The sequence below is a fragment of the Molossus molossus genome, unplaced genomic scaffold (genome assembly GCF_014108415.1).
Source record: "Molossus molossus isolate mMolMol1 unplaced genomic scaffold, mMolMol1.p scaffold_m16_p_13, whole genome shotgun sequence".
Lineage (NCBI taxonomy): Eukaryota > Metazoa > Chordata > Mammalia > Chiroptera > Molossidae > Molossus > Molossus molossus.
In genome coordinates, this window is record NW_023425348.1 from 7,412,591 (window position 1) to 7,436,612 (window position 24,022).

The following is a 24,022-nucleotide window of genomic DNA, read 5'->3' on the forward strand; positions in this document are numbered from 1 at the left end:
TGGTCTGAGTGAGCACACTTGCTCCCTCGGTGAGAATCGTGCGGTCGAGACTGAGTCGGAATGGGCGGTTCTCTCTGGTTCCGGGTTGAAAGGCTCAGACTTGCTTAGCCTGGTTTCTCACTATGATTCAGTTCTCTTGAGCAAGGAGCTAGAAACCTGTTAGAGGTTCGTGTTTCCTTTGTGTTTTTGGACAGAAGTGAAAATCTGTTAAATTCAAGGTGAGCTTACCCAGTGGGCCAGGTGTGGTCTGTGGTGGGGCAGAACTGGGGGGAGACCTTGAGCTCGCGCCCCAAAGCGATGGTGAGGCCCTAAAGCGTGTGGGGGAGCAGGACCCTCCAGGCGCGGAGCGGAGGGGCGTGGGCCGGGCGGAGCTGGTTGCTCTCTAAACGGTGTTCCGCGAAGCTGCTTCTCCCTGGAGGCAGCATTCGGAACTGTGCAGAACTGTCCCCCACTGTCCTTCCCTGGCGACTTCAGATGGCCAGTTTGGCTCAGCAGTTAGAGCATCCGCCCAAGGACTGAAGGGTTGCGGGTTCGATTCCGGTCAAGGGGACGTACCTCAGTTTCCGTTCAGTCTCCGGCCCTGGTTGGGGTCGTGCAGGAGGCAACCAATCGACGTCTCTCTCACATCGATGTTTCTCTCCCTCCCCCTCCCTCTCTATCTGAAGATAAATGGAAAAATATCCTTGGGTGAGGGTTAAGAAGAAAAGAAAAGAAATCACTAGTGATGAAAACAAGTAAGACTGAAATTCATACACTGCCAGCCGCCAGCCCTGCCCACGAATGTGGGAAGAGCCTCACTTGCTGAACCACTTAGGAAGGGAGCCTGGGCCACTCCCTGGACCATCTGTTAGAAAGCACGTAGCTGTCACGCCCGGCAGGTGACAGGGACACTCGGTTGCGATGCAGGTGCAGGCTAGTGTGCATGTTCACGCTCACATTCCGGGGTCCACACCATAGCCTTCCCCTCATTCACGGCGTCACTGTCCAGGGTTCCAGGCGCCTGCAGTCAGCCATGGTCCGAGAATATTAAATTTCCCCGGCCATCGGCTTCGTCTGCTCCTGACATCCAACTATTGACATCGTCTTTGCTGTGTGACCCAGGGCCACCGGGAGCACATGCCCCTCCTTCTGACATGTCTCCCGACGTATCTTCTGACGTATCTTCGAAGGTCAGTCGCAGCCTAACACTATGTCGATCTCATCCCACATGTAGGGGTGTTATCATACAGTGAGATATGTTGACAGAGAGAGACCACATTTACACAGCTTTTATTATAGTCTCTTGCTATAATTGTTCTATTTCATTAGTAGTTGTTAATCACTTACTTTGCTTAATTCATAAATCAAACTTTACTACAGGTAGGAGTGTATAGAAAAGCCGTGTATGTAGGGCTTGGTGTCATCTTCGGTTTCAGGCGTCCCCCGGGACGTGCTCCTCGCGGGCGGTGGGCGCTCCTGTGCTCAGAGCTACGCTTTGCCCAGAGTGCTGTTAAGACATGTCCCAGTGCCCAGCATTGTGAAATGTGTTTAGAGTTAAGAATGTTCAGTTAAAATGTTCTGTACTGTTACTATTTCTCAATTGGGATGGATAAGCCGTGGCCAAGAGTAAGATAACATGGGGGTGGGGTGCACTCCAGTGCCACGGACAAGGGTGTGTGTGTGTGTGTGTGAAATCATTTGTTGTCCTTGGCAAGGAGGCAAAGGGAAAGCTAGCAAACAGGCTGTGATTGAGAAAGAGTTCTGCTGTGGGGACTGGGTGTGGCGGCTGGACACCGTGCGCTGTCTTCAGGCCACTGTGGCTTGGACATGGGAGTCGAGGGGCTCACCTGGGGGCCTGCGTGGCTTTGACACACTGCTGGGTCCTCACGGGACTTGGAGGGGTGGCCGTGGGTGGCTTGATTTAGCTGTCATGGTCTGGCCCAGGTCTGGGTGCTGCTGGCTTAGAGTGCAATGCCTCCCCTCCCTCTCGTGTTTATCTGACGTCCGTGCCAGCAGCTCTCCAGCCTTTTCCTGGGGTCTCAGCACATCGACATTCTGGTTGCAACGGGGAGTGGTCTCTAAGGGGCCTTGTATGCCACCTGCCTGCCCCACCACCCTTGGCTCCTGCCCTCGGGGCCAGGCCCCGGGAGAGGAGGTGGTGAGGTGCAGAGGTGGGTCGAGGTGGATCCTGGATCGAGCAGAAGCATGCAAGGGCCTGAGAACAGGAGTGTGCGTGGGAGGAACGTCAGCTCCGGGCCAGATGGCCCACATGGCGGCCAGCGACTCGGAGCCTCGGCGGGGGCACACAGACCCTCTTCCCAGTGCCCAGCTCCCCAGCCCGCCTGCTTCCCTGCCTCCTGTTGGCTCCATTGCTGGCTGCTGACCAAGAGCGGGGTCTGGCGGGAAGGCCCTGCGTTTGGGAGTAGAGGTCAGAGCTCAGTTGTCTGCTGGGCCTGTGCTCACTTGTTCACAGGGCCTTTGTCTTCCTGGGTGATCATATGTGCCAAACCCATCTCTCAATGGCAGTGATTGTGAAACGAGATAACAGGTATGAAAGTACTCTGGGAAACCAGAAGTAACTGCCACCACCTTTCATGTATACAATGTTACCTGGTTTCTTGAAGCCTTTCTGTTAGGGCTCACCCTGCAGCAGCAGATGGAGGGGAGACACGAAGCTGGGCCTCGGGAGAAGGGGGTGCGTGTTGGGGAGTCTCTGGTTCTGAGAGCATCCAGAAGCCTGGAGAGGGAGAGACGCATCGCGTGTCCATGAACACATCAGTCCATTAAGAAGCATATTCAGGCCCTGACCGGTTTGGCTCAGCGGTTAGAGCGTCGGCCTGCAGTCCAGAGAGACCTGGGTTCGGTTCCCGCTAAGGGCATGTACCTCGCTAAGGGCATGTACCTCGGTTGCAGTTTGTCCCAAGCCCTGGTTGGGTCGTGTGGGTGGCAACCACTTGATATGTCCCTTTCACGTCGATGTTTCTCTCTCTCTCTCTCTCTCTCTCTTCCTCTCCCTCCCTCCCACTCTATCTGAACAAAAAATGGAAAAATTTCCTCGGGTGAGGATGAAAAAGAGGCAGCATATCCAGTGCCCGCTCTGTGCTGCTGCGGGAGCTGGGGACCCGAGGGCAGAGGCGCAGGAGCAGCCCGGGTCCAGGCATGCACGCAGTCACGGTCCCTGGAGGGCGTGCTGTGTGACCACGAGCATCGTGTCTGCCTGGCTCTCCTGGGGCTTCTTCCTTCCGCTCTCTGCCATTGGAGCTGATTTCTCGGTGTATGTGCCAGTGAGTGAGGCAGTAAGAGGTGCCCTGTTCTCCTCGGCCCTGGACAAGACCAGGAATAGATGCTTCCTTGGCAGGTCCATAGGAAAAAGGGGCACTCAGGGCAGTCAGAGGGTCCCAGCGCATGCCGCCATCGGTGCCCATCTCCCGCTCCCTTCCTCCTGTGCACCTGCCGGGGGGGCGCTGCGGAGCCCAGGTAGCAGTGGGCCGCCTTCTGTTGGCAGAGCAGCAGCAACCTGTCTTTTCCTCTCCCCACAGGAAGCTGCACAGTGGAATGAAGACGTACGGGTGTGAGCTCTGCGGAAAGCGGTTCCTGGATAGTTTGCGACTGCGAATGCACTTACTGGCTCACTCAGGTAGGCAAGGCCGCCGCCCCTCTGAGCACGCGCCCTCCCCGCCGCCTCCACTCAGCAGGCCGCTGCTGCCGCTGGGGCCTGGCCCCCGTTCACGGAGCGGAAAGTCCATCCACGGCGCGCTCTGCCTCCCAAAGCCACTGCGGTGTCATTAGCAAAACAGTTGTGGAATTAGGTTCTCACTCTAATGAATCTGACTATTGGGTTCACATTATACAGGAGCCTTTAATTAAATAGATATAGAAAGGTTGGAACACAAAGCTAGTTACACCGTGCCGTGTTTCGCAAGTTAATTTTACCCGGTTTTAGTGGGGTTGACTAGGTGGCCGTGGGTATTTTTGCGCACATTGGGACAGAGTGGGGAGCCCCGACGGCAGCTTCTGGGTGCTCTCCCGGCAGGAAGGACAGGGCAGGTCTGTGGTGCTGCGGCCCCACCCTTCCCTGCCGGGCCGTGTTCCTTCGCCTTTCAGCTTGGGTGCCGTGCTTGGGGAGAGGTGGGGCTGTTTTCTTATTCGGTCTTGCTCTCCCCACATATCAGCTGTCCACGTCTGCTGGTCCTTGCCCCAGATTGCTTCCAGCCTCAGGCCCCCAGGCAGCTCGGCTTTGAAATGAGCCGAGCTCTGGGGCTGGGCAGGTGACGCGTGGATCGCGTCTGTGATAGGCGCTAGCGTGCGACCTTGGGCAGGTCTGCCTTTGCGACCTCAGTTTCCGCATCGGCCAAGTGCAGGCCTTGCTAGCTCTGGTGTTCCCAGGGAGAGGCGGCAGACAGCACGAGGAGCAGCTCCCTCCCTGCACACGGCCCATGCTGAGCGAATGTCACTCACTTCCGCTTCCACCTTCCTCTTTCCCCGTTGGGATGTTGTCACCCTGGGGCGTGTTCCTTTCGCGGGCTGCAGAGCTTCTGGCCTGGCCGCCTGCAGTCTGTCCTCACTCCGTCCACCGCCGTGCAGTCCTGCAGATGCTCCGGTGCTGTCCCGAGCTCCAGCGCCCTGGCCCTGCGCCGCCCTGAGCGCTGGCTCTCTCCCGGGCTAAGGCCCTGTCTCAAGTGCCCTAACCCTCCTCTCTCCCCAGGCCTCCCTCGTCCCCGTGCAGGGACTGGGCCACTCCCAGGTGGCTGTCAACTCGGGCGGCTGTCCCTCTTGGCATGTCTGCTCCCCTGCCTGTCTTTGTGTTCCATCCTCCTTCCATCAGGCCTTCCCACGCCACGCCTGGCTCCACTGAGCGTCCTTGGCCCGTTGGCCGGAGCCCCTGCATCCAGGCGTGCCTGTGGTCAGCATCGGCTTGGCATCGTGTGCTCCTCTGGTCCTGTTTCATCACCTGCACCGGCCATCTTCTCTCTTCCCTTTGGCTTTTCACGCTGCGGAGGGTTCTGGGTGGGGTTTTGTGAGCTGTCTGCCAACCAGGCTGGCCAGCCCCCAACTGAGTGCAGGGGAGGGGTCTTCTGCTCACTTGCTCCCTGCTCCAGGCCCCTGCGTGGTCTCTGACGGCCCGGAGTCGGACCCTTGTGTGCAGGCAATACGCTTGAAGCCTGAGGTCACAGCATCCTCACCGCGCTCTCCCCGGCTCAGTAAGATCCTTTCTCCTTGCTCCTCCCGAGTCCAGAGCTCCAGCCGGCTCTGGTCCTTCTGGGTTTTCTCCGTGTGAGTGATCTTTCCCCCGTCTTCCCAGGCCGTCAGGTCCCTTCTGCAGTGCCACCCTCAGTCCCTGCCCCTCCTGCAGGAAGCAGCCGCCGTCTGTCCGTAGGGCTTTCTCTGAAGCATCCGTGGGCACAGTCTCTCTTCCTTATATCGTGGTTGTTTGTGGACTTGCCTTATCTCTTCTACTTGGGAGCCAGGGTTAGGGACTTGGGCACCTACCTCCTGACTGTGTGGCCTTGGGTAAGAAATGTGAGCTACACGAACCTGTGTGTCTCCATCTGTAAGGTGAGCGGTCACCCCACCCCGGAGAAGCTGTGGCTCCCGTCAGACGCACAGCGCTGTGCCTGACGCACGACAGGTGCCCAGCTTACCTGCCCCTCTAACAGGCTGTGAGCTACTTGGAGACAGGTCTGTCCCCAGCACGTGCAGCCCATGTCCTGGCACGTTAGTGGAGCCTGTAGATGCCCATTGAATGAAGACGTGCAACCTATGGGCAAACTCAGGGAAACTCCAGGCTCCCCCCCAGGGTTCACTGGGGGCAGCCAGGAGCCCACTGGCTCTTATTGGCTGAGTGTGAGTTAGCCACTGTCTCCACTGAGAAGCACGCCTCAGCAGTGTTGGTGTGGCCTGTGGGAGTGGCAGAGAGGGGGGGAGCTTCTTACACACTTGCGGGTGGGCCAGACCCCCACTGCAGACAAGATGACTGACGCTGCAACACCCCCTGACGGAGACTACTTCAAGGTCTCTTGGTCTCATGGTAATGCCCTGGCAGCTCTGGGAGCCAGGCCCTGTCTCCTAGGCTCTCGTTCCGAGCTTGCCTGAAGTCTGACTGTGCAAATGACCTGTGCCTCTGAAATACACTGGCCAGTGCCCTTCTGAAGGAGGGCTTGGTGAGGGGACCATGCGATGGGTCATGAGAGTGCTTGCCTGCTGAGGCTGCTATTTCTACTCTCTGCTGCTGCTTTCTGTTGCCCTGCAGACCTATCAACCCTGGACTGGGATGTCTTGAAAATAAAATAGCAACAAGGGCTTCGTGAGGCCAGATCACTCCCTAAACTCCTTGCCCCCATTAAACACAGAAGGCCCCCGGAGAGACCTGGCGCTCGGGGGAGTGGGTTTGGAAGCTGGGCTGGTGGTGCCAGGTCTACGCTCAGATCCTCGTGGCACGAGCTGGTTTTACATCTCCCGACTCCTCCTCCAGTTGCTGGATAACAGCTCCGTGTGCTGTTTTGGAGGAGATGCATCGCATCTTCTCGCTACTCTGTTTGAAGATTCCTTGCAGGAAGCTGACAGCAAGAACGTCCCCTAAGGGTTTCTGGTGCAGACCGGTGTTGCAGAAGGTCCCCAAGGTTTGGGGCAGCAGCGCAGAGCCTGGAAGGACGGTAGCTGCCCCAGAAGCCCGGGGCCTGGTTTTGAGTAGGGAGCAGACCACGGAGGAGTGGGTCTGGGACTCGGTGGGGTCGGCGCCCCTGGCTCCCTCTCAGTGTTATCGCTGCCCCTCTCCTGGGCACATTCCTGTTGTCTCCTGCTCAGCGGAGCCGAACAGGGCTCACTTCCTCGCTCCCTCCCTCGCTCTGCGTGCTTGCTGCCCCCACCCCTCCTGGCGAGCATGGCCTGTGTTTGTTATTGTAGCCCTGGCACAAGGCCAGGCCTGGCTGGGAGCCAGCCTTGTGGGTACAGTGTGTACAGTGAGTGCTGAGCCAACTTTGTCATCATATGCGATTAATTTTTTTTCTAATCTGGCCGGGGTGGGGTGAAGGAGGAGGCCAGGGAAGAGTTTCTCCCGTGCTCGAGAACAGCCCACACCGAATCCTGCGGGGCTGATATTCATGAAGGAGAAACCACTCTGGCTGGTTGATCCCCCTCAGCGTTTCCCCCGTCTGTCCTCTGCTCCCCGTTTCCTTGTCCACGGAAATCAACCTGAGCGAGCCTGTCAGACTGGACGACTAAATCTGCATTCCTAAATCACTTTTCATTGTGTTGAAACGGACAGTTTGTTCAGTTAGAAGTTTGCCCTGTAGGAGGCCCTTCCCAGACACGGTTCTTTCTTTCTCTTTCGCTTTCTCTTTCTCTGTTTCTTTTCGAGACCCTAAATGGTGGTAGTGAACGTTCAGTTGAATTGAAGTTTTGGTTTCTATTTGTGTTAACTAATCAAGTGTTTATGAGATGTACGTGATGATAACGGTAAGTTGGAATTGACCAGCATTAGCCTAACTGATGACGGCCCTGCGTTCTCAGAGGCAGTTTGGGGGCCCAGGAGGGTTTAGGGTCTGGGTCCCCCAGAAGAGGGACCCTCCAATGCTTCGCAGGGTTGCTCCTTCTGGAGCATGAACCTTGGGTGAAGGACTGTAGCAGTGAGCAGGGGACAGGAGTACCAGCCCGTGGGGTCCTGGGATCACCCTGAAGTCTCCTCCCTCTGCTGCTCTGTCCCTGGAGGAAGCATCAGGATGGACCCTGTCTCCTTGGCGCTCCTTATTCTCACTTAAGAGATGATTCCTAGCTCTGGGGGTGTCCATGCAGAAACACAGCCCCAGGCGGTGACTCAAGTTGGTTCTGCGATCGCTGGTGTATGGTTTCCTATTAGGCAGTGTTCCCCACAGCTTGGCTTCACATACTGGGCGATTATAAATCTGCACACCCAGAACTGCTTGCCCCTGTTTTTGACTTGGCTGTGTGCTACTGAGAGGTCTGCATATTTCTGTGGCCTGCTCGTATTCTGGGAGTGCCATGCCTTTCGGGAGCAGGCAGACAGTGTCTGAGCACTGAGTGCACTCCAGCTCCGTGTGCTGCCCGCTGGAGACTGCCACGTGTCCCTGCCCTCCAGGAGCTCACGTCCCGCCGGAGAGGTGCTTGCCTACAAAGTAGTTGGGGGAAAGGTAGAGTGTGCAGAGCCCTGCGAAAGGGTCCCGGGAGGCACTCAGAGGCGGAGAGTATTCTAGAGGGTGGTAGACACCCCATGGCTGTTGAGAAGCGGGTTCTGAAAGGAACTGGTCGGGGAAGCCCAGGTCACCGCCAGTGATATGCATGTCGCTGGGGCGTGTAGACTGTGAGTTGGGGGAGGGGAGAAGGGAGACGCAGGGCAAGATTGTGGAGGGCCTTGGACAGCAAGTGATCTGCGTTCACCTGCACGCTGGAGAGCCACTGCACGACTGAGCAAGGGATCGACGCTCCGCACCCCTGGCATAGGAAGGACGGCGGGCTTATGGCTGTCGACGGGCAGGAGTTTAGGACTTGGAGACTCCTTGGAGAAATGGCAGGCCTGGCAGTCGGTTCTGGGGCATGGCTGAGTGCAGAGAGGCTGCTGCCTCCGGCACCGGTTGGTCACTCAGCCTCTTTGAGAGCCCAGTCCTGTGCCGGGCCTGTCCCCGCACACACTCCACCTCGCTCTGCTCTGCGCGCTGTGAGGACCCTTGGCTGTTGAGAAATCTCCCACTGTCCCCTCTTCCCGAAGTCAGAGCCACTGGGAAGGAATGTGGTGTTTGGCTGGTGGTTTTCTGACTCCGGTAGCAGTATGGGGTGGCCAGGGCATATCATCCAGGGCCTGGGTCATCCATCTGGCAGGAAGGGGCTGGAGGGATTGGGGCCAAACACCAGATCGCTATCCCCTGTCCTGGTTGGATGGAAGGAAAGAAAATTTCAAGAGACTAAAGATCAGTGTGTCGTACTTGTTCCCTTTTTCCCCCTTGTTTTTGGAGCACTTAGCTTTGGGGTTCAAGGTTCTTCTTCCCGAAGCCAAAGAAGGTGGGGGGAGCAGAACAGCTGGAAAATTCCCTGTGACTTCGAGGCGAGGAAGTGAGCCTGTCCCCATACCAGTGCTGGGAGAAGCATTCGGCGTTGATGGATGGCTCTCAGCACCTGCAGCTGCCTTCCTTCTCTCGCTCACCTCTCTCCCCAGACTGGGCATCTCTATCCCGGCAGGTCCGAACCCGGCCATTCACTCCCATCTCTCCAGTGACCTTCCCTGCTCCCTTCTGGGTAGCTCTCAGCCCAGGGCAACAGGGAGACCGACAGGAGGAAGCTGCCTCAGCTCCTTTACCTGCCCCACGGGCCTCCAGGGTGGGCGTGGTGGCGCGAGCAGGTGTGGGTGCCAGGGGCCCCTGCTTCCCTTTGGTCTGTGTGGGTGCCAGGCGTGCAAAGCGGATGCAGAGTGGAGAGCAGCCACCCTCCCGGGCTCTCTCCCGAACACGCTCCTTTCTCTCCCCCTCCCTGCCCTGAGCTTGGCCTGCGTCCCGAACTTTTTCCCAGAGCGGTGTCGTCACTGGCCTGCCGGCAGGTCTGGATGTTCTGCCAGCATTCCAGAGAGTTTATGATCGCTTGCAGATGTGCTCCAAGAACACACTGTACCCAGAGCAGAAATTAATGCAGGCCGGACTGCTGGCCAAGCCCATGCGCGGGAGAGAAGGAAAACAAAAACTGTTTAATGCTGTCTATAAATTATACACTGGCTGATGAAAAATACATTTCTTCCCCGTCGCCCGCGTTCTCTCCGCCCCCCCCCCCCCCCCATCGCGTGCTCTCTGCCTCCAGAACCCAAGCGGAGACCAGAGGACCATGGCTCTGCTCTGCAGCTCCCGTTTTGGCTGGGATCCGAACCCCTGCTGCTGAGCCGCAGCCCGAGTAGTTTTCCCTTTACCTGATGAAATGCACTGGTTTTTCCAGCCCAGATGGGGTGTTTTGGGTTTTTGTTGTCTGGGTTTTTATTTTTTTAACTTTTCTTTTCTGGCCAGGGATTTTGTTTACAGCGAGTGACAGGCGGTGTGCGGTGCGGGTGCGATGCCCACCGCCGTCTGGGTATGCCCACCGGCCCCGCCCGAAGGTTCCACTCACGTCAGGCCCGCCCAACAGAGAAAGTTTGGAAAGTTCATCACAGGTCATTGCATTAAACAGTGTTTTCCCCACTTCCCTCCTGCCCCTTCACCTACAGCCCCCGTGCGAAGAGGGGGTTCACAGAGCGCCCCTCAAATCTGTCTCTGCCTCCATATGGCGCCTTAGCAGGGGTTTGGGAAGCTCGCTGCGTCGCCCCCTCTGGATCCAGCCTTCCCCCTGCCCTCAAGCCCCCATCCCCATGTATTGTATAAATTCGTTGCCACATTATGTCTATCCGTTTACGTGGCTCTTGTGTTTTTTAATACTGCTAATGTTTATCATTTGCCCAACAGGCTCGACAGATTTCGCTTCCTGTCGCGCACCGCGGCTTCAGAGCCCCTCGTTGCTAAGTAGCAGCCTCCCTGTACTGTAATGGGCTGATTTTGTATTCCGTTCAGCGCTGTATCTTATTTTTGTATGCAAGACAAAGTGTTTTGATGGAGGACGATTGCGGCAGTGTCTGGAGGCTGTTTGGAGTTTTATGGGCTGTACAGTACACTGTGTGCTCTCTGAACAGAACACAGGCTGTTGAATTCTGGATTGGATTTGTCATTTTCCCCCCTCAGCGAGGAGCCTGTCAGATAGAACATTACTTTAAGGGTGGAGGGAAGAAAGTGGACATTATGTAATAACCTTCCCTTCCCTCTCTCTGTCTTTCTCTGTTTCTCTGTGTGTCTCCCTCTGTGTGTGTGTGTGTGTGTGTGTGTGTGTGTGTCTCCCACTCTGATTTTTCTATCCCCAAATAGGGTGGTTTGCCCCCCCCCCCATGATTTTGTGGAGCTAGACGATGACATCTCGTCAGGAAATGATCGGCTCTAGAGAACTGGGGGCCAGGGCACCCCGCGTGTCTGCGGCTCGGCCTCCTCTCGCCGTGCTCCTCTCCATCGCCCTCACCCTCCTTCCTAAGTTCTGTGCTGCTTTGTCGGCTCTTGTTTTTCTCTGAGACTGTAGGTAGCAATGTTTGTGTGGGACCCACCCAGGAGCACGCCATTTGCTCATTTCCAGGGCCTTTTCGCCTTCCTTTTGCTTCCCAGATGGGCCCCCGGCCAGGAGTCCTCGCTGGTCCTCCGGTGCCCTGCCGTCTGCCAGGCTGTGCCCAGAGACCAGACCCAGCACGCCCGAGCCGCCGTCGGCTGTCCTCGGGGCTCTGGCTCTGCGGCAAGGGGCTTGCTGCTCAGCTTCACGCCTGCCGTCACCCCAGCTCCTCATCCCTGTCCTCGCGTCCGTGTCGGCCTCGGCCTGCTCTTGTGTCCCTGTGCGTCCTCCGTCCTCCTTCTCAGGTCCTCATCCATCTTTGTTTCTGTCCTCGCCCTCCTCACCCCTCACAAGTCTCTTAGCTTGGCAGTTGGGCGGGGTTGGGGTGGGGAACAAGATGTCACCGTGGCCCAGAAGGCCCCGGGAGGACTCTTGAGCGAAAGCCCCGAGAGCTCCGAGCACCTGCAGCCTGTGTGCTCCCGCCCCTTCCTCTCGGGGACCAGGGTGGGGCTCCTGGGCTTGGCTCCTGTTCCTCCTGGGTTTCTAGTTTCCTTAGGCCGAGCTGAGTGTGGCCGGCAGACGGGCAGGGCTCGGGTCTGCAAGGTCCTCGGCGGCCCCCGCTGCGAGTCGGTGGTCTTGCTGGTGCTGCTGCAGGCGTCGGTGCCGAGCACCGGGCGCTAAGCCTGCGGGGCACCCCGGTTCTCACCTCACACCCCTGGCCTGGCACACGGAGGCTCTTCAGTAAGTTTCTGTTGAACAAGTGTTTGTGCTCTGGGCACATGAGGGTGTGGTAGGCTCTGAGACTCACACAGTTTGGGGTGCCCTCTCTCAGAAAAAGATTACGACCATCAAGTGATAAAGCCCCCTCCGAGGAATGGGCCGGTGTAAGGGAGGGGCCTGGACCCTCGGCTTTGTTGCTGCAGGGAGAACAGGCCTTTGTGAGCCGCCAGGAGCTGCCTGGGGAGGGCCCACAGCTGGGGCAGCTGAGTGGGGAGAGTCAAGGGTAAGGATAAAGGGGGACCCTTGTTCAGCTCCAGGGGCCCGCAGATTTGGGGCAGCCATGTTCACAGGCCCCCGGTTTGCATTCTGCAAGGTCAAGACAAGCCATTGAACCCGGGGTACACTGCCCTGGTCACAGTGGACCTGGACGCCTCTTTGTTTTTTTTAATCCTCACCTGAGGATTTTTTCTATTTATCACCAGATGGAGTGGGAGGGAGGGAGAGAGGGGGAGAGAAACATTGATGTGAGAGTGACACATTGACTGGTTGCCTCTCATGACCCGACCAGGGCTGGGGACATACCACAACCGAGGTACATGCCCTTGACCAGAATCGAACCCATGGCTCATTGGTATGAGGGCTGACGCTCTAACCGCTGAGCCAAACTGGCCAGGGCTGGAGGCCTCTTTGCATCACACGTGCTTGTCTCAACAAAGCCAGTTGTACAGACAGACCCGAAGTCCCATCTCACCCAGAGCCACCAGGGGGATAGAAACTGGTAGCATCCGGGCCTCCCCACCCACCCTCGGGGCTCTCTGCGGACGACTCACCATCCGCCCTGCCCTCCGTCCGCCCTGCCCTCCGTCCGCCCTGCCCTCCGTGCTGGTCTGCAGACCCCTGTGGCTTTGGTTCTGCAGCTTCCCTGGGCAGTAGGCTCGTGTCTGAGGGGGCGGAGCACTGGGCTCCTCCTGGGTGTGTGTGTGGTGTGTGTGTGGTGTGTGCAGTGTGTGGTGTGTGTGTGTGGTGTGTGTGTGTAGTGTGTGATGTGTGTGTGATGTGTGTGTGGTGTGTAGTGTGTGTAGTGTGTGTGTGTGTCTGATGTGTGTGTGGTGTGTGTGTGTGTAGTGTGTGGTGTGTGTGTGGTGTGTGTGTGGTGTGTGTGGTGTGTGTGTGTGGTGTGTGTGTGTGTAGTGTGTGGTGTGTGTGTGTGTGTGGTGTGTGTGTGTGGTGTGTGTGTGTGTGTGTGTGGTGTGTGTGTGGTGTGTGTGTGTGTGGTGTGTGGTGGGTGTGTGTGGTGTGTGTGTGGTGTGTGTGGTGGTGTGTGGTGTGTGTGTGTGTGGTGTGTGGTGTGTGTGTGTGTGTGTGTGTGGTGTGTGTGTGGTGGGTGTGTGGTGTGTAGTGTGTGGTGTGTGTGTGTGGTGTGTGTGTGTGTGTGTGGTGTGTGTGTGGTGTGTGTGGTGTGTGGTGTGTGGTGTGTGTGGTGTGTGTGTGTGTAGTGTGTGGTGTGTGTGGTGTGTGTGTGGTGTGTGTGTATGTGTATCTGTGTGGTGTGTATGTGTAGTGTGTGTGGTGTGTGTGTGGTGTGTATGTGGTGTGTGTGTGGTGTGTGCAGTGTGTGGTGGGTGTGTGTGGTGTGTGTAGTGTGTCTGGTGTGTGTGGTGTGTGTGTGGTGTGTGGTGTGTGTGGTGTGTGGTGTGTGTGTGTGGTGTGTATGTGGTGTGTGTGTGTGTGGCGTGTGTGTGGCGTGTGTGTGTGTGATGTGTGTAGTGTGTGGTGGGTGGGTGTGGTGGGTGTGGCATGTGTGTGGCGTGTGGTGTGTGTGGCATGTGTGTGGCGTGTGTGTGTGTGATGTGTGTAGTGTGTGGCGTGTGTGTGTGGTGTGTGTGTGTGTGGCGTGTGTGTGGCGTGTGGTGTGTGTGGCGTGTGTGTGGCGTGTGTGGTGTGTGTGTGGTGTGTGTGTGTGTGGCGTGTGTGTGGCGTGTGTGTGGCGTGTGTGTGGTGTGTGTGTGGCGTGTGTGGTGTGTGTGTGCACGTGCTGGAGGGGAGCCATGCGCGAGGGGACCTGGAGGTGATGAGAAGTGTACGTCCATGTCTGAAGGTCTGTTCTGCGGAGCTTCCAGATGCAGAGCCGCCCGTTAACTGGGGCCAGTGGAGGAAGCAGGACTGGACACTTTGGGGAAGGACACTGCTTACTCCCCGGAAGGTGCAGAAAAGCTGCGACTTGTGTCCCTAGAAACGAGGGGCTGCCGTGCCGTGGACGTGCTGGTACGTGCACGCGTGAGAGAAAGACCGAGAAGAAGCGTTTCCTGAGGTGCTCGGGACCGTCCCTCTCTGCAGTGGCCCCACACAGACCATGTGCAGGTTTAGAACGAAACGAGCTCATCACATCCGGCGTCTCCCACCGACATTCATGCCTGGTTGCGAAGCCCGTGCCCCTTTGAATTGCACCTTCACTGTTAGTTATTAATTCTCGGATATTGGAGGCCTGGTGCCCTTTCTTGGATCCAGCCATGAACACGTTGGTTTTCGTGTGATGGATGGGAATGTTTTCGACGGGACCCCACAGAAGAACCTTTTCATTTTAAAAATAGCCCCGTGACCTCCGGGGCTGAGCTGGAGTTTCCTCGGAATCCTGAGGTGGACCTGGGTCCACCTCGGAGGGGCTGGCGTGTTGCATTTTTTAATTGAACGATTTGAGTTTCACATGAATGATTCCGTGTTCCGTGCAGTACTGTGCGTTTTCATAACTGTCTCTTCCACTTTGGGGAAAGGAAGGGAGGGAAGAAATAGCAGCAGCAGCATTCTGTGAGCAAAGGAAGAAAACAAGAGAATAGGACAGAGAACAAGCTAAATTTAAAATTGTAATTGGCTGACTTCCACTGGCTTGCGGGTGTTTTAATGACTCATAATAACTTCATTTAAAACCAGCTGAGCAGAAAATAGATTGGAGAGGAGCCTCGGGCCATTATGGATTTGTTTTTTTTGACAAGCTCGGTGTTCGGCAGCCAGGAGGCTGGGGCTGTGTTCTCTCCCTCTCTGAGGGTTGGTGGTCTGCCCGGGAGAGATTGTATAGAAACCAGGGCTGGGTTTTTTTCACCCCCACCCCTTTTAAAAAACTGATTATAAATAGATGCCTTGAGGTATTATTTTAGCATCAGTAGGATTTCTTTTAACTTTTGATGTGGTAAATGGAACATAAATAAAATTGTTTTTGAAATTACTGAATTAATTAGGTAGTAAAGCAACTCCGGTGCATACATTTCCTTTGCTTGTTGCCCTGATTCACATTTGGGGGCGTTTCCCACTTTCCCCAACCCCCAGCTCTCACCCCACCAGCCCACCTTCCTCCCCGTGCGGACCCTCCCGGAGTGGCAGGGCTCTTCGGTCCCGGATCCGCAGGACGGACAGATTGGTTCTGTCCAGCTTCACGGTCCGCTTGGGAATTGCCAGCAGAGGTGCCTCTGGCCGGTCTGAACAGATCCTGCCTGTCTCCGTGCTGGGCCGGGTGCCAGCTCCTTCTTCCTTCTCTTTGGAAGCCAGCCGGCGCAGCCATTGGGAGCATCTGTCCGGGCAGCAGAGGGCCGCCCCCATCCGCGTGCTCGCGGCCATTCGTCTACCTGCTCTTGCGGCACCTGCCAGCCTCTCTGTGTCATGGCTATTTGTTTGCGTGTCCCTTTTCGCCTACTAGGTCTGAGCTTCTTAAGAACACACGATTTATTCCCACGTTCCCCAGACTAGAGTCACCTGCAAGGTGGTCATAACTCAGTCTGTTTTTTGAATGGACTAATGGGTGAATGGGCGAGTGTGGATAGGCGCCTGGTAGGGATCACCCCGAAGCATCCCCTACTTACTTCCAGGCCTGGGAGTCAGAGGCAGGACCTTGCCGGGAGCGTGCTCTGTGCATCCCGCAGCCTGACACGTAGCAGCTCTCAGGAAGTATCTGTGGAGTAAGCGGACGGCTGGGGGTGGACGTGAGGGGGGAGGGAGGCGGGAAGTGCCCGCACGTCACCAGATGCCTCCTGTGTTCCAGGCTTGGTGCGAGGCACTCTGTGTGTCTGAACTAACTTGGTCTTACATCGACCTTAGAAGGCTGACTTCACTTTGCAGGTGGGGACACTAGGCTTAAAGAGCTGAAGTAACTTCTTTTTTTTTTTTTCATCCTCACCTGAGGACATTTTTCCATTTTTTACTCAGATAGAGCGGGAAGGAGAGAGAGGAAGAGAGAGAAACATCGATGTGAAAGGGACACATCGAGTGGCCGCCACCCACACGACCCAACCAGGGCCGGGGACAAACTGCAGCCAAGGTACATGCCCTTAGCGGGAACCGAACCTGGGTCTCTGTGGACCGCAGGCTGACGCTCTAACCGCTGAGCCAAACCGGCCAGGGCTGAAGTAACTTCTATAAGGTCATAGCCAGGGCTCTGCCCCCACACTCTAGCTTTTCTGCTGAACCCTACTGCTGAACCTGGCCCGAATGCTTGCTCTCTGTGTGTAGAGATAACTAATGTCTCGGAGACTGCGGAGGTGAGAGAGAACAGAGAAGCCCTGTGGCCAAGGGTCCTGCAGGTGTGGTGGGGCCGCACGGTAGCTGGATACTGCTCAGGCCTTGCACCTGGGCCACCAGGAGCAGGTGTATAACTTGCTGGCCTCTTCCTGCTCTGCCAGGGTTGCATGTGCCCACTTACAGCTCACATGGTGGTCATCAGCACCCCCTGCCGTGCAGGGCGGCGGGTAGGATGGTTCTGGCGCTTTGCCTGGGGGTGTATGGGTGAGTATTTGGATCTCCCACCACGGTGACCCAGCTGGGTGCTCTGCTCTCGGGGGAAAAGGGGGTGTCTGTGATGCTGAGTCAAAAGTGAAAGGGGCCACAGACTGGTGCTGCTGCGTCCCAGGACTGTGGGAGCTGGGACTACTTGGACTGTCACTGGCTCCTCAGACTTCCAGTGTCCCAGAGTGTGGCCCATCAGGAAGGTTGTGGCCTTCCTGACCTTTGGATACTGTCCAGTGAAGCTGGACCACTTGGCATGAGGCTCACTATGTCTGTTCTCCGAAAACCGCATCTTCCCCAGTCCTGTGCCGGGGATGCTGGAGCCTTCTCTGGGGACCAAAACATCAACCAAATGGGAACCAGATGGCGAAGGTTGGGCAGAGAGAAACCTCGATGACTGTTCTGGGTCACTGCTCGCGGCTGCCTTGGGAGAAAATTGTCCATGAATGAATTAATCGGTTAGCAGTCATGAACCGAGGCCCGGAGGCAGGCAAAGCTGGCAGGACAGACAGAGGGGCTGAGGTCCGGCTGAGTGGGTGATGCGAGCCCCCGGGGGAGCGTCATGCCAGGCGGGGCGTGCCCACCATCCTCACGGGAAAGAGTGAGCGCAGCCGAGTTCACAGGAGAGACTCCCGGGGACCGGGCGCTGCGGGCCGCAGGAGCGTCCTGGGACGCTGATGGGCTCCTCCTGTTGGCGTGTCCAGATGCAGCTTCACGGCGGGAAAGGGACCTCCTTCCTGGACAGGAGGAGGCCAGACGTGTTCGAGCTGGAGTCAGCCAGGCCGGCGTCTGTTCCTTCTCCTCCCGCTCCGAGCCCAGTTCCCGAACCTGAGAACCCTGAGCTCCAGGGCTGACCCTCCTCGGCCTGCAGGTTCAGAAACACCGTATGAACACTAACAGGGGTGCTTCAGCCGGCCCCTTCCCTTTGCGATGTCCACAAAGCACACACGATCGTGAAAGAGGGTTAAAGTTGGATGGAGATGCAGAGATCTGTGCCTTGCTCGTCCAGGGCTTCATGATCCTGAGTGCCCAGGGCTCCGCGCAGCCAGGCAGGCAGCACGTAGCTTACAGGGAGGCCTCCTGGTGAGGCTGAAGACTGCGGTCTGGCTGTTCCGGAGGGAGCTGGAGGGGTGGGGAGCACTGTGTTACGCTGACACACCCAGGGCCCCGGCCCATGGTTTTGGACCACGAGTGGAACCCCTGTGTCTGCTTTTCACGAAGGAACCCTCCCTGTAGGTGGAGAAGCCGGGGAGAGAGGGGCGGGGGCCCCCTTTGTGGGCTCTCAGGGTTCACCCTGTCGATGACATTTCTTGTAGACTTTCCCCCTCTAGTTAACATGCTCCCTCCTCCTTCCTCCTAAACCCCACTTGTATGGGGATTCTTTCACTTGCCAGGGAAAAGGAAAAAAAGCAAGTCCTAAACTTTTCATCAGGTGGTTGGAATAAGAAGTCTTCTGGGGTAGCTGGACGGAGCCCGCGCAGCTCACAGATTATTCAGGCTCACTGAGCTCCGGGAGCTCGCTGGCGGCTACAGCCAACACTTTGCGGGAGTGCGTACGCAGGGCCACGGTCGTTCGCAGCAACAAGGTAGCTCCAGGTGCCGAGAGAGCTCTCTGAAACTGTGGGCGTGCTGGAGTCTTCCTCAGTGGTCTCCTTAACGGGAGCCCCGGACAGACAGAGGCGCAGAGACCAGGTCTTTCAGGAGGCTGCTAGCCGTCAGGGGTTTCTGCCCGAATGGCCCAGGTCTCCTGGTCCCTGGGGCCTGATGGGAGAACCCTGCTGGGCCACGTTTGTATTGATTGCGATTTGGGGTCCAGAGTCAGACACTCTGGAATAGAGGATGGAGAGGGGACAGGGGCAGGCTTTGGAAGTCCAGGGACAGCTGGCCAGAGGGCAAGGAGCCTCACAGGCCAGCGTCATCATTATTGACCCACACGCTGAGAGCAAGGCCTGACCACAGGTATCGAGACCAGACTCATCCCCTCTGTCTCCAGTGGGCTCTGTCTGTCCTGGGTGGGCGAGGCGGGGGCTTGCAGAAATGGACCAGGGTAACAACTCCTGGCAACCCCCTCCCACCCTGGAGGATCTTGATGCCGAAACTCTCTTAGACCTGCCGACCTCCCCCACACCCCACCCCCAGCCAGAACCACAGAACGAGGCGGAGCGGCCCTGATCCTGCCGTCTGCAGGTCCTGGGCTAAGTGGGCTGGGCAGGGCCTCGGACTCCCCCTGGCAGGGCCCTAGGGCTTCGCCCAGCCAGTGTGTCCTCCGGGAGGCTCTGCCTGGCCCTGGCCTGTTGCCCATCAGCATTGAATCATGCCCCTCAGAGGACAGCATGTAACTGTGCTTCCAGATATAGCCCCTGCCCTGGGGTGACAGGGGGTCATTGTCGGGGCGCATCCACCTCCCCAGGCCACAGGCCCGCGTGGCTTTCTCTGCTCACTCCTCGGCCCCGCACAGCCTAGAATTCTGCTCCGCAACACGCAGGACTGTTTTTACAAGGGGGCCCTTTTATTCTTTTATCTTCGCCACCTCCCACGCTCATTTTCCGGACTCTGCCTTCGGTCTGTGGCCTGGGCCGTCCTCGGCGTCTATCTCCGCGCTGTGACACTCTGTCAAGGCAGAGGGGCAGGAGGGTGGCGTCTGGGTAGATTGCAAAGTTAGCTCGGGGAGTTAATGAGGCGTCCCGCCTCTGCCTTCTGCAGAGCAGGAGGTGCACGAAGGTGCCTGGAGCACCTTGCCCGAGGACGGAGGAAGGGACAGGAGGGCGCTGGCCGGGCACGTGGAAGAGCTTGGTGAGTTCGCAGACCTGGGACCCGGCTGGGCCTGCTCAGCTGGAAGGGACCTGCGGAGTCCTCCCCTCGAAGCTTCTGCTTTGGCACAGCCTCTGTCAACCACTTTGAGGCCCTAGGAGCTCCCTCCCTGCGCCCAAGGACATCTCAAGACTGCGTGCAGCTGGCTACGCTTAGCCATGCTGGACGCCAGTTCCTCTTTTGTCCTGTGCGAGGCTGACGAGACCAAGACTGAACACTGCCTTCCAAGGCTTCCCCAGCAGAAAGAAGGCCGAAGACAGCGATTGCAATGGCAGCTAACATGTACCGAGGGCCGACAGGGCCGGACACTGCCCCATGGTCTCATTCAGTCCCCACAGGACCTCTCTGAGGTTGGTATTATTATTGTGTCCATTTGACAGATGAGGAAACTGAGTTTACCGGGCCACAATCACCCAGCGTGCAAGAGGCAGAGTCCGGCTGCCTCCTCCAAAGTCCTTGGTCTTCCCCTTGAGCCAGAGCGGTTTCCGCGCCTTTTCCAGGGAGCCCACTTCCGTCCACCCGTGGTCGTGCAGATTGCACGCTCACGTGCTCACTGAAAGCTGTGAATCGTGGTCTGAAGGGCGCGTGCAGACCTGCCGGCGGTCTCTGTTCTGCACACCGAATCCGCGGGCCCTGCGATCACACCAGGCAGCCTTCTGTCTTCAGGCAGCAGCTCGAGGTCATTGTAGTTTTCAGTGCGTGTTAATAGCGCTTAACAGGGGCAGTTACCCCGCTGGTCCTTTGGCTTGAGGTCAGCCAGAAAAGGGCCATCTGGGGTTTTCGGTGTGTTTGCTGAGAGGACGGTCCATGCTCGGACGGGCAGTATTTCTGTTTTGAAGAGAGTGGCGGCTTCATGCTTCTGGGTCCTGAGTCTGCAAATGTCGGGGCTGAGGCCGTAATGTAACACCTCGGTCAGGGTGCAGGGTACGAGAGGAAGACCCCCGAAGCCTGCAGGCTTCTTCACATCCACAGCCTGAGCCACAATTAAGGTTCCAGAAACACCAAAGGCCAGCCAATGAGTGTCATTTTTAGCCAGTGTGAGCATTTTACTACTTCCTAACATCAGAAGCACCCAGGCTGCAGAGCCTGCTTCTTGTCCTCAATAAAGTGATTAAGCTGAATGGGTGTGGGCAGCATTATTGGACTGGGGAGGGCTAAACATAGAAATGCTAGAAATGCTCTGTGTTCAGAAAGCACAGCAGGCCTGGGGAGACCAGCAGCCTCGAGGTGCCACTGGGAGGGGGCCGTCCCCTGGGTCTGAGATGGGGTGGTCGGTCGATGTGGAGACGTGAGCCAGGGACAGGCCTCTTTCACAACTGTCACCAAGAATAGGGTGTCCTTGGGAGCTATGAGCTGGTTGCTTCTGCCTCGGTTTGAAGAAACCTCCAGGGTGTGTGCGTATGTGTGTGTGTGTGCATGTGTGTGTGTGTGTGTGTGTATTAACGAATTTAAAGTAACTGACAGTCCAGGAACCTAGGATGGACACCTCAGCCTAAAACGTACATATTCAGCCCCAAAGTAGTTGGATTTATACGTACTGTTCTTGGGGCAGGGGCCCAATGTGGGCCTCGAGTAGAGGCAAGTTGTAAGGGGCACATACATGGAGAGGCAGGGAAGGGAGGAGACCCTCAGAGCCACAACGAACATCTGCTCTGCCAGTCCTTGATCAACTAGGGCGCTCAAGGACAGTGGAATAGAGGGACTTCTTGGTTAACTGAAGGTCAGCCAGGAACTTTGTCTATTCCAGTCTTTGTAGTTTGCTGTCATTCATCAAGGTGAGAATCCATGTTTTTCTACTTTGAGTGAATACAATTGATTGTTTTTTATGATAGAATGTTATGCTTGCTTAGAAGTCGAAAGGAGAGTGCTCGGGAAGAGGGCCATGGAAGGGTGTTCTTAATTGGGGTTTTGTTGTCAGTCAGTCTTTGTGTGGGTGTGCAAAAGGAATTCGTTATATTTTGTTTGTATATTTTTCCAGTCTTATTGAGAAATACTTGACATACATTACTGTGTAAGTTTAAGGTGTACAGCATGATGGTTGTTTTTTTTTTAATCCTCACCCGAGGATATGTTTATTGATTTTTTTTTTTTAGAGAGAGAGGAAGGGAAAGAGACAGACAGACAGACATCGATGTGAGAAACATCGACTCCATATGCACCCCAACCAGGAATCAAACCCACAACCATTTGGTGTTTGGGACTATGCTCCAACCACTGAGCAGCCCAGCCAGGGCCAGCACAATGGTTTGATTTACATAGGTTGTTAAATGATGATCACAGTAGCCCCAGCTGACATCCATTGTTTCAGAAGGGTATGATGCAAAGAAAGAAAAGGGAAAAATGTTTTCTCCTTGTGATGAGAACTCTTAGGATCTGCTCTCTTAGCAACTTTCCTACATACCGCACAACAGTGTTAACTGCAGGCCTCATGCGGTACGTGACATTCCCAGTACTGATTGGGCGTGTAACTAGAAATGTGCACCTTTCGACCGCCTTCCTCCAGTTGCCCCTCCCCACCCCCCACTTCTGATAACCAGGCATCTGATCTCTTTTTCTATGAGTTTTTGTAGATTCCACATATAAATGACCCATACGCTAGACCCACATATAAGTGATCACACAGAAGTTGTCTTCTCTGTTTGACTTACTTCACTCAGCATAATGCCTTCAGATTCCATCCATTTTGTTGCGAGTGATAGGATTTTGTTATTTATACGGACCAAGAGGTGAGAGGGGTTCTTTATAGGGAAGTGGTCAGAGAAGAGGGTGTGTACTAAGGATGGTGGCCTCAGAGCTTGGGGAACGGCCCCCCGCCTCCACGGAGTGAGCCGGAGTGTGGAGAGCGGCAGAGGCTCTGGCCCCCTGCCTTTGGGACCTTCCCGCTCCCCTTAGTAGGAACTTCTTTAACTTTGTATATAATTTAAAGGCCCTTCTAGTTAGCTGGGCTTCCCCCATTACCACCTGTTTGAGTTAGTTTCTTTATTGCTGACACTTGCTAGCTGTGAGACCTTGGACAAGTGAACTAGCTTTTCAGACATCAACTTTCACATCTACAAAATGAGGGTGATCTTAGAACTGAAGGGAGAATGAATTGGCATACAGCACGTAATACATGTTCAGAACGTGTTATTAATATTCTTTATTTTTACTTATTTTTTTACTTAATCCTCACCCAAGGATATTTTTCCATTGATTTGCGGATAGAGTAGGAGAGATGGAGAGAGAGAGAGAGAGAGAAACGTCAATGTGAGAGAGACACATCGATTGGTTGCCTCCTGCACAACCATGACCAGGGCCGGGGAATCGAACCAAACCCAGGTATGTGCCCATGACCTGAATCGATCCCACAACTCTTTGCTCCACAGGCCAACACTCTAACCCCTGAGCCAACTGGCCAGGGCGCCTCCTATTGATATTCTCACTATTACTTCCCATGTAGCAGCAGCAGAGATTCCCTTTGCAGGGCAGCCCTGGCAGGACCCCCGGACCCCTCTGCTGATGGAGCCCTGCCCCCTCCCAGCAGCCCAGCCTGGGGGTCTGTCGGTGGAGGTGTCGGAAGAGGAGCCCCTGTCTGGGGGTGCCTACAGCTCTCAGCCGGAGCAATGGGCAGCAGACTGCCTGCAGAACCCTGCTCACAGTTTCTGGGAGAGAGCGTGGCTGTCACCCGTGTGGCAGTGCTGGGAGCCCTCCGAAAGGCTTTGCATCTTGTCACTTATTGAAATATGATATGGCTCTAGAAGGGGGGGGGGGTCACTTTGTAAGTCACGTAAATGTCTCACCACTGTGCTGTACACTGGAAACGAACATAACATGACATTGGATTAATTGAAAAACAAAAATTTTAAAAAGCAAAAAAAAAGATATGATTACCTGTGGTAATTACACTTAAAAATGAAGTACCCCCTCCCACACACACACAGTTGGAAGTGGAGCTGGAGAGAGATGCTAGTTAGGGAGAGAACAGGGGATTCTGAGCAGAGAGGGGATGAGGCACTGTCACCACAGGGGTCCCAAAGAGATCCCAGTGTTGCGAGAAGACGGCACACTCTTTAGTCGGGGCGATGAGGGAGGTTCCTGCTAGGAGTGGGGGGCCTGGATGCAAGCGGGGCTCAGGAAGGTTGGCCTCTCTCCCCTCCAAATATACCTCACGTGAAAACTTAATTGGCAACAGTGTTGGCGCATGTTAGGGGCCCAGGTGGACGTTCGCTTGAAATTTGTGGGCAGGCAGGGTTTTGCTTCTGGCCACCCCCCCCGGAGCAGCCTGGTTTAGCTTTTGTCCAGGGTCCAGGCAGTACCCTTGCATCCTGTCCTGGGGAGGGGTGTGTGGGCATCTCCCCAGCCCGATCGCAGGTGCGGGGCTGTGGGAGAAGGGCGCAGGGTAAGTGGGGTTCAGAGGAGGAGCCCAGAGCTGCTACATGCTGCCCGAAAGCCCTCTTCCCACTCCGACCCTCTCACCTGACCATCCCAGGTGGGGTGCAGGGCGGACGACTGCTGGTGTTCGAGGCTTGAGGGGCTATCCCATCTTGGGGTTCTCTTGCCCTTTTCACCTTACAAATAATGCCAAGACTGCAGTGCGCCCCCTTTCCAACCAAACAAAGCTGTAATACCCGACAGTCACTGTTCCCGGGCT

General features: G+C 56.3%; 1 protein-coding gene across 1 annotated transcript in view; it reads left to right on the forward strand.

The window, feature by feature from the left end:
- The first annotated feature begins 2,498 nt into the window (after positions 1–2,498).
- Positions 2,499–24,022, forward strand: part of LOC118627917 (zinc finger and BTB domain-containing protein 16) — a 91,436-nt gene continuing 69,912 nt past the window's right edge. The window contains exons 1-2 of the mRNA XM_036258437.1: positions 2,499–2,527; positions 3,519–3,616. Of these exons, the coding sequence (XP_036114330.1) occupies positions 2,499–2,527; positions 3,519–3,616 (127 nt within the window). The remainder of the gene's footprint in view (positions 2,528–3,518; positions 3,617–24,022) is intronic.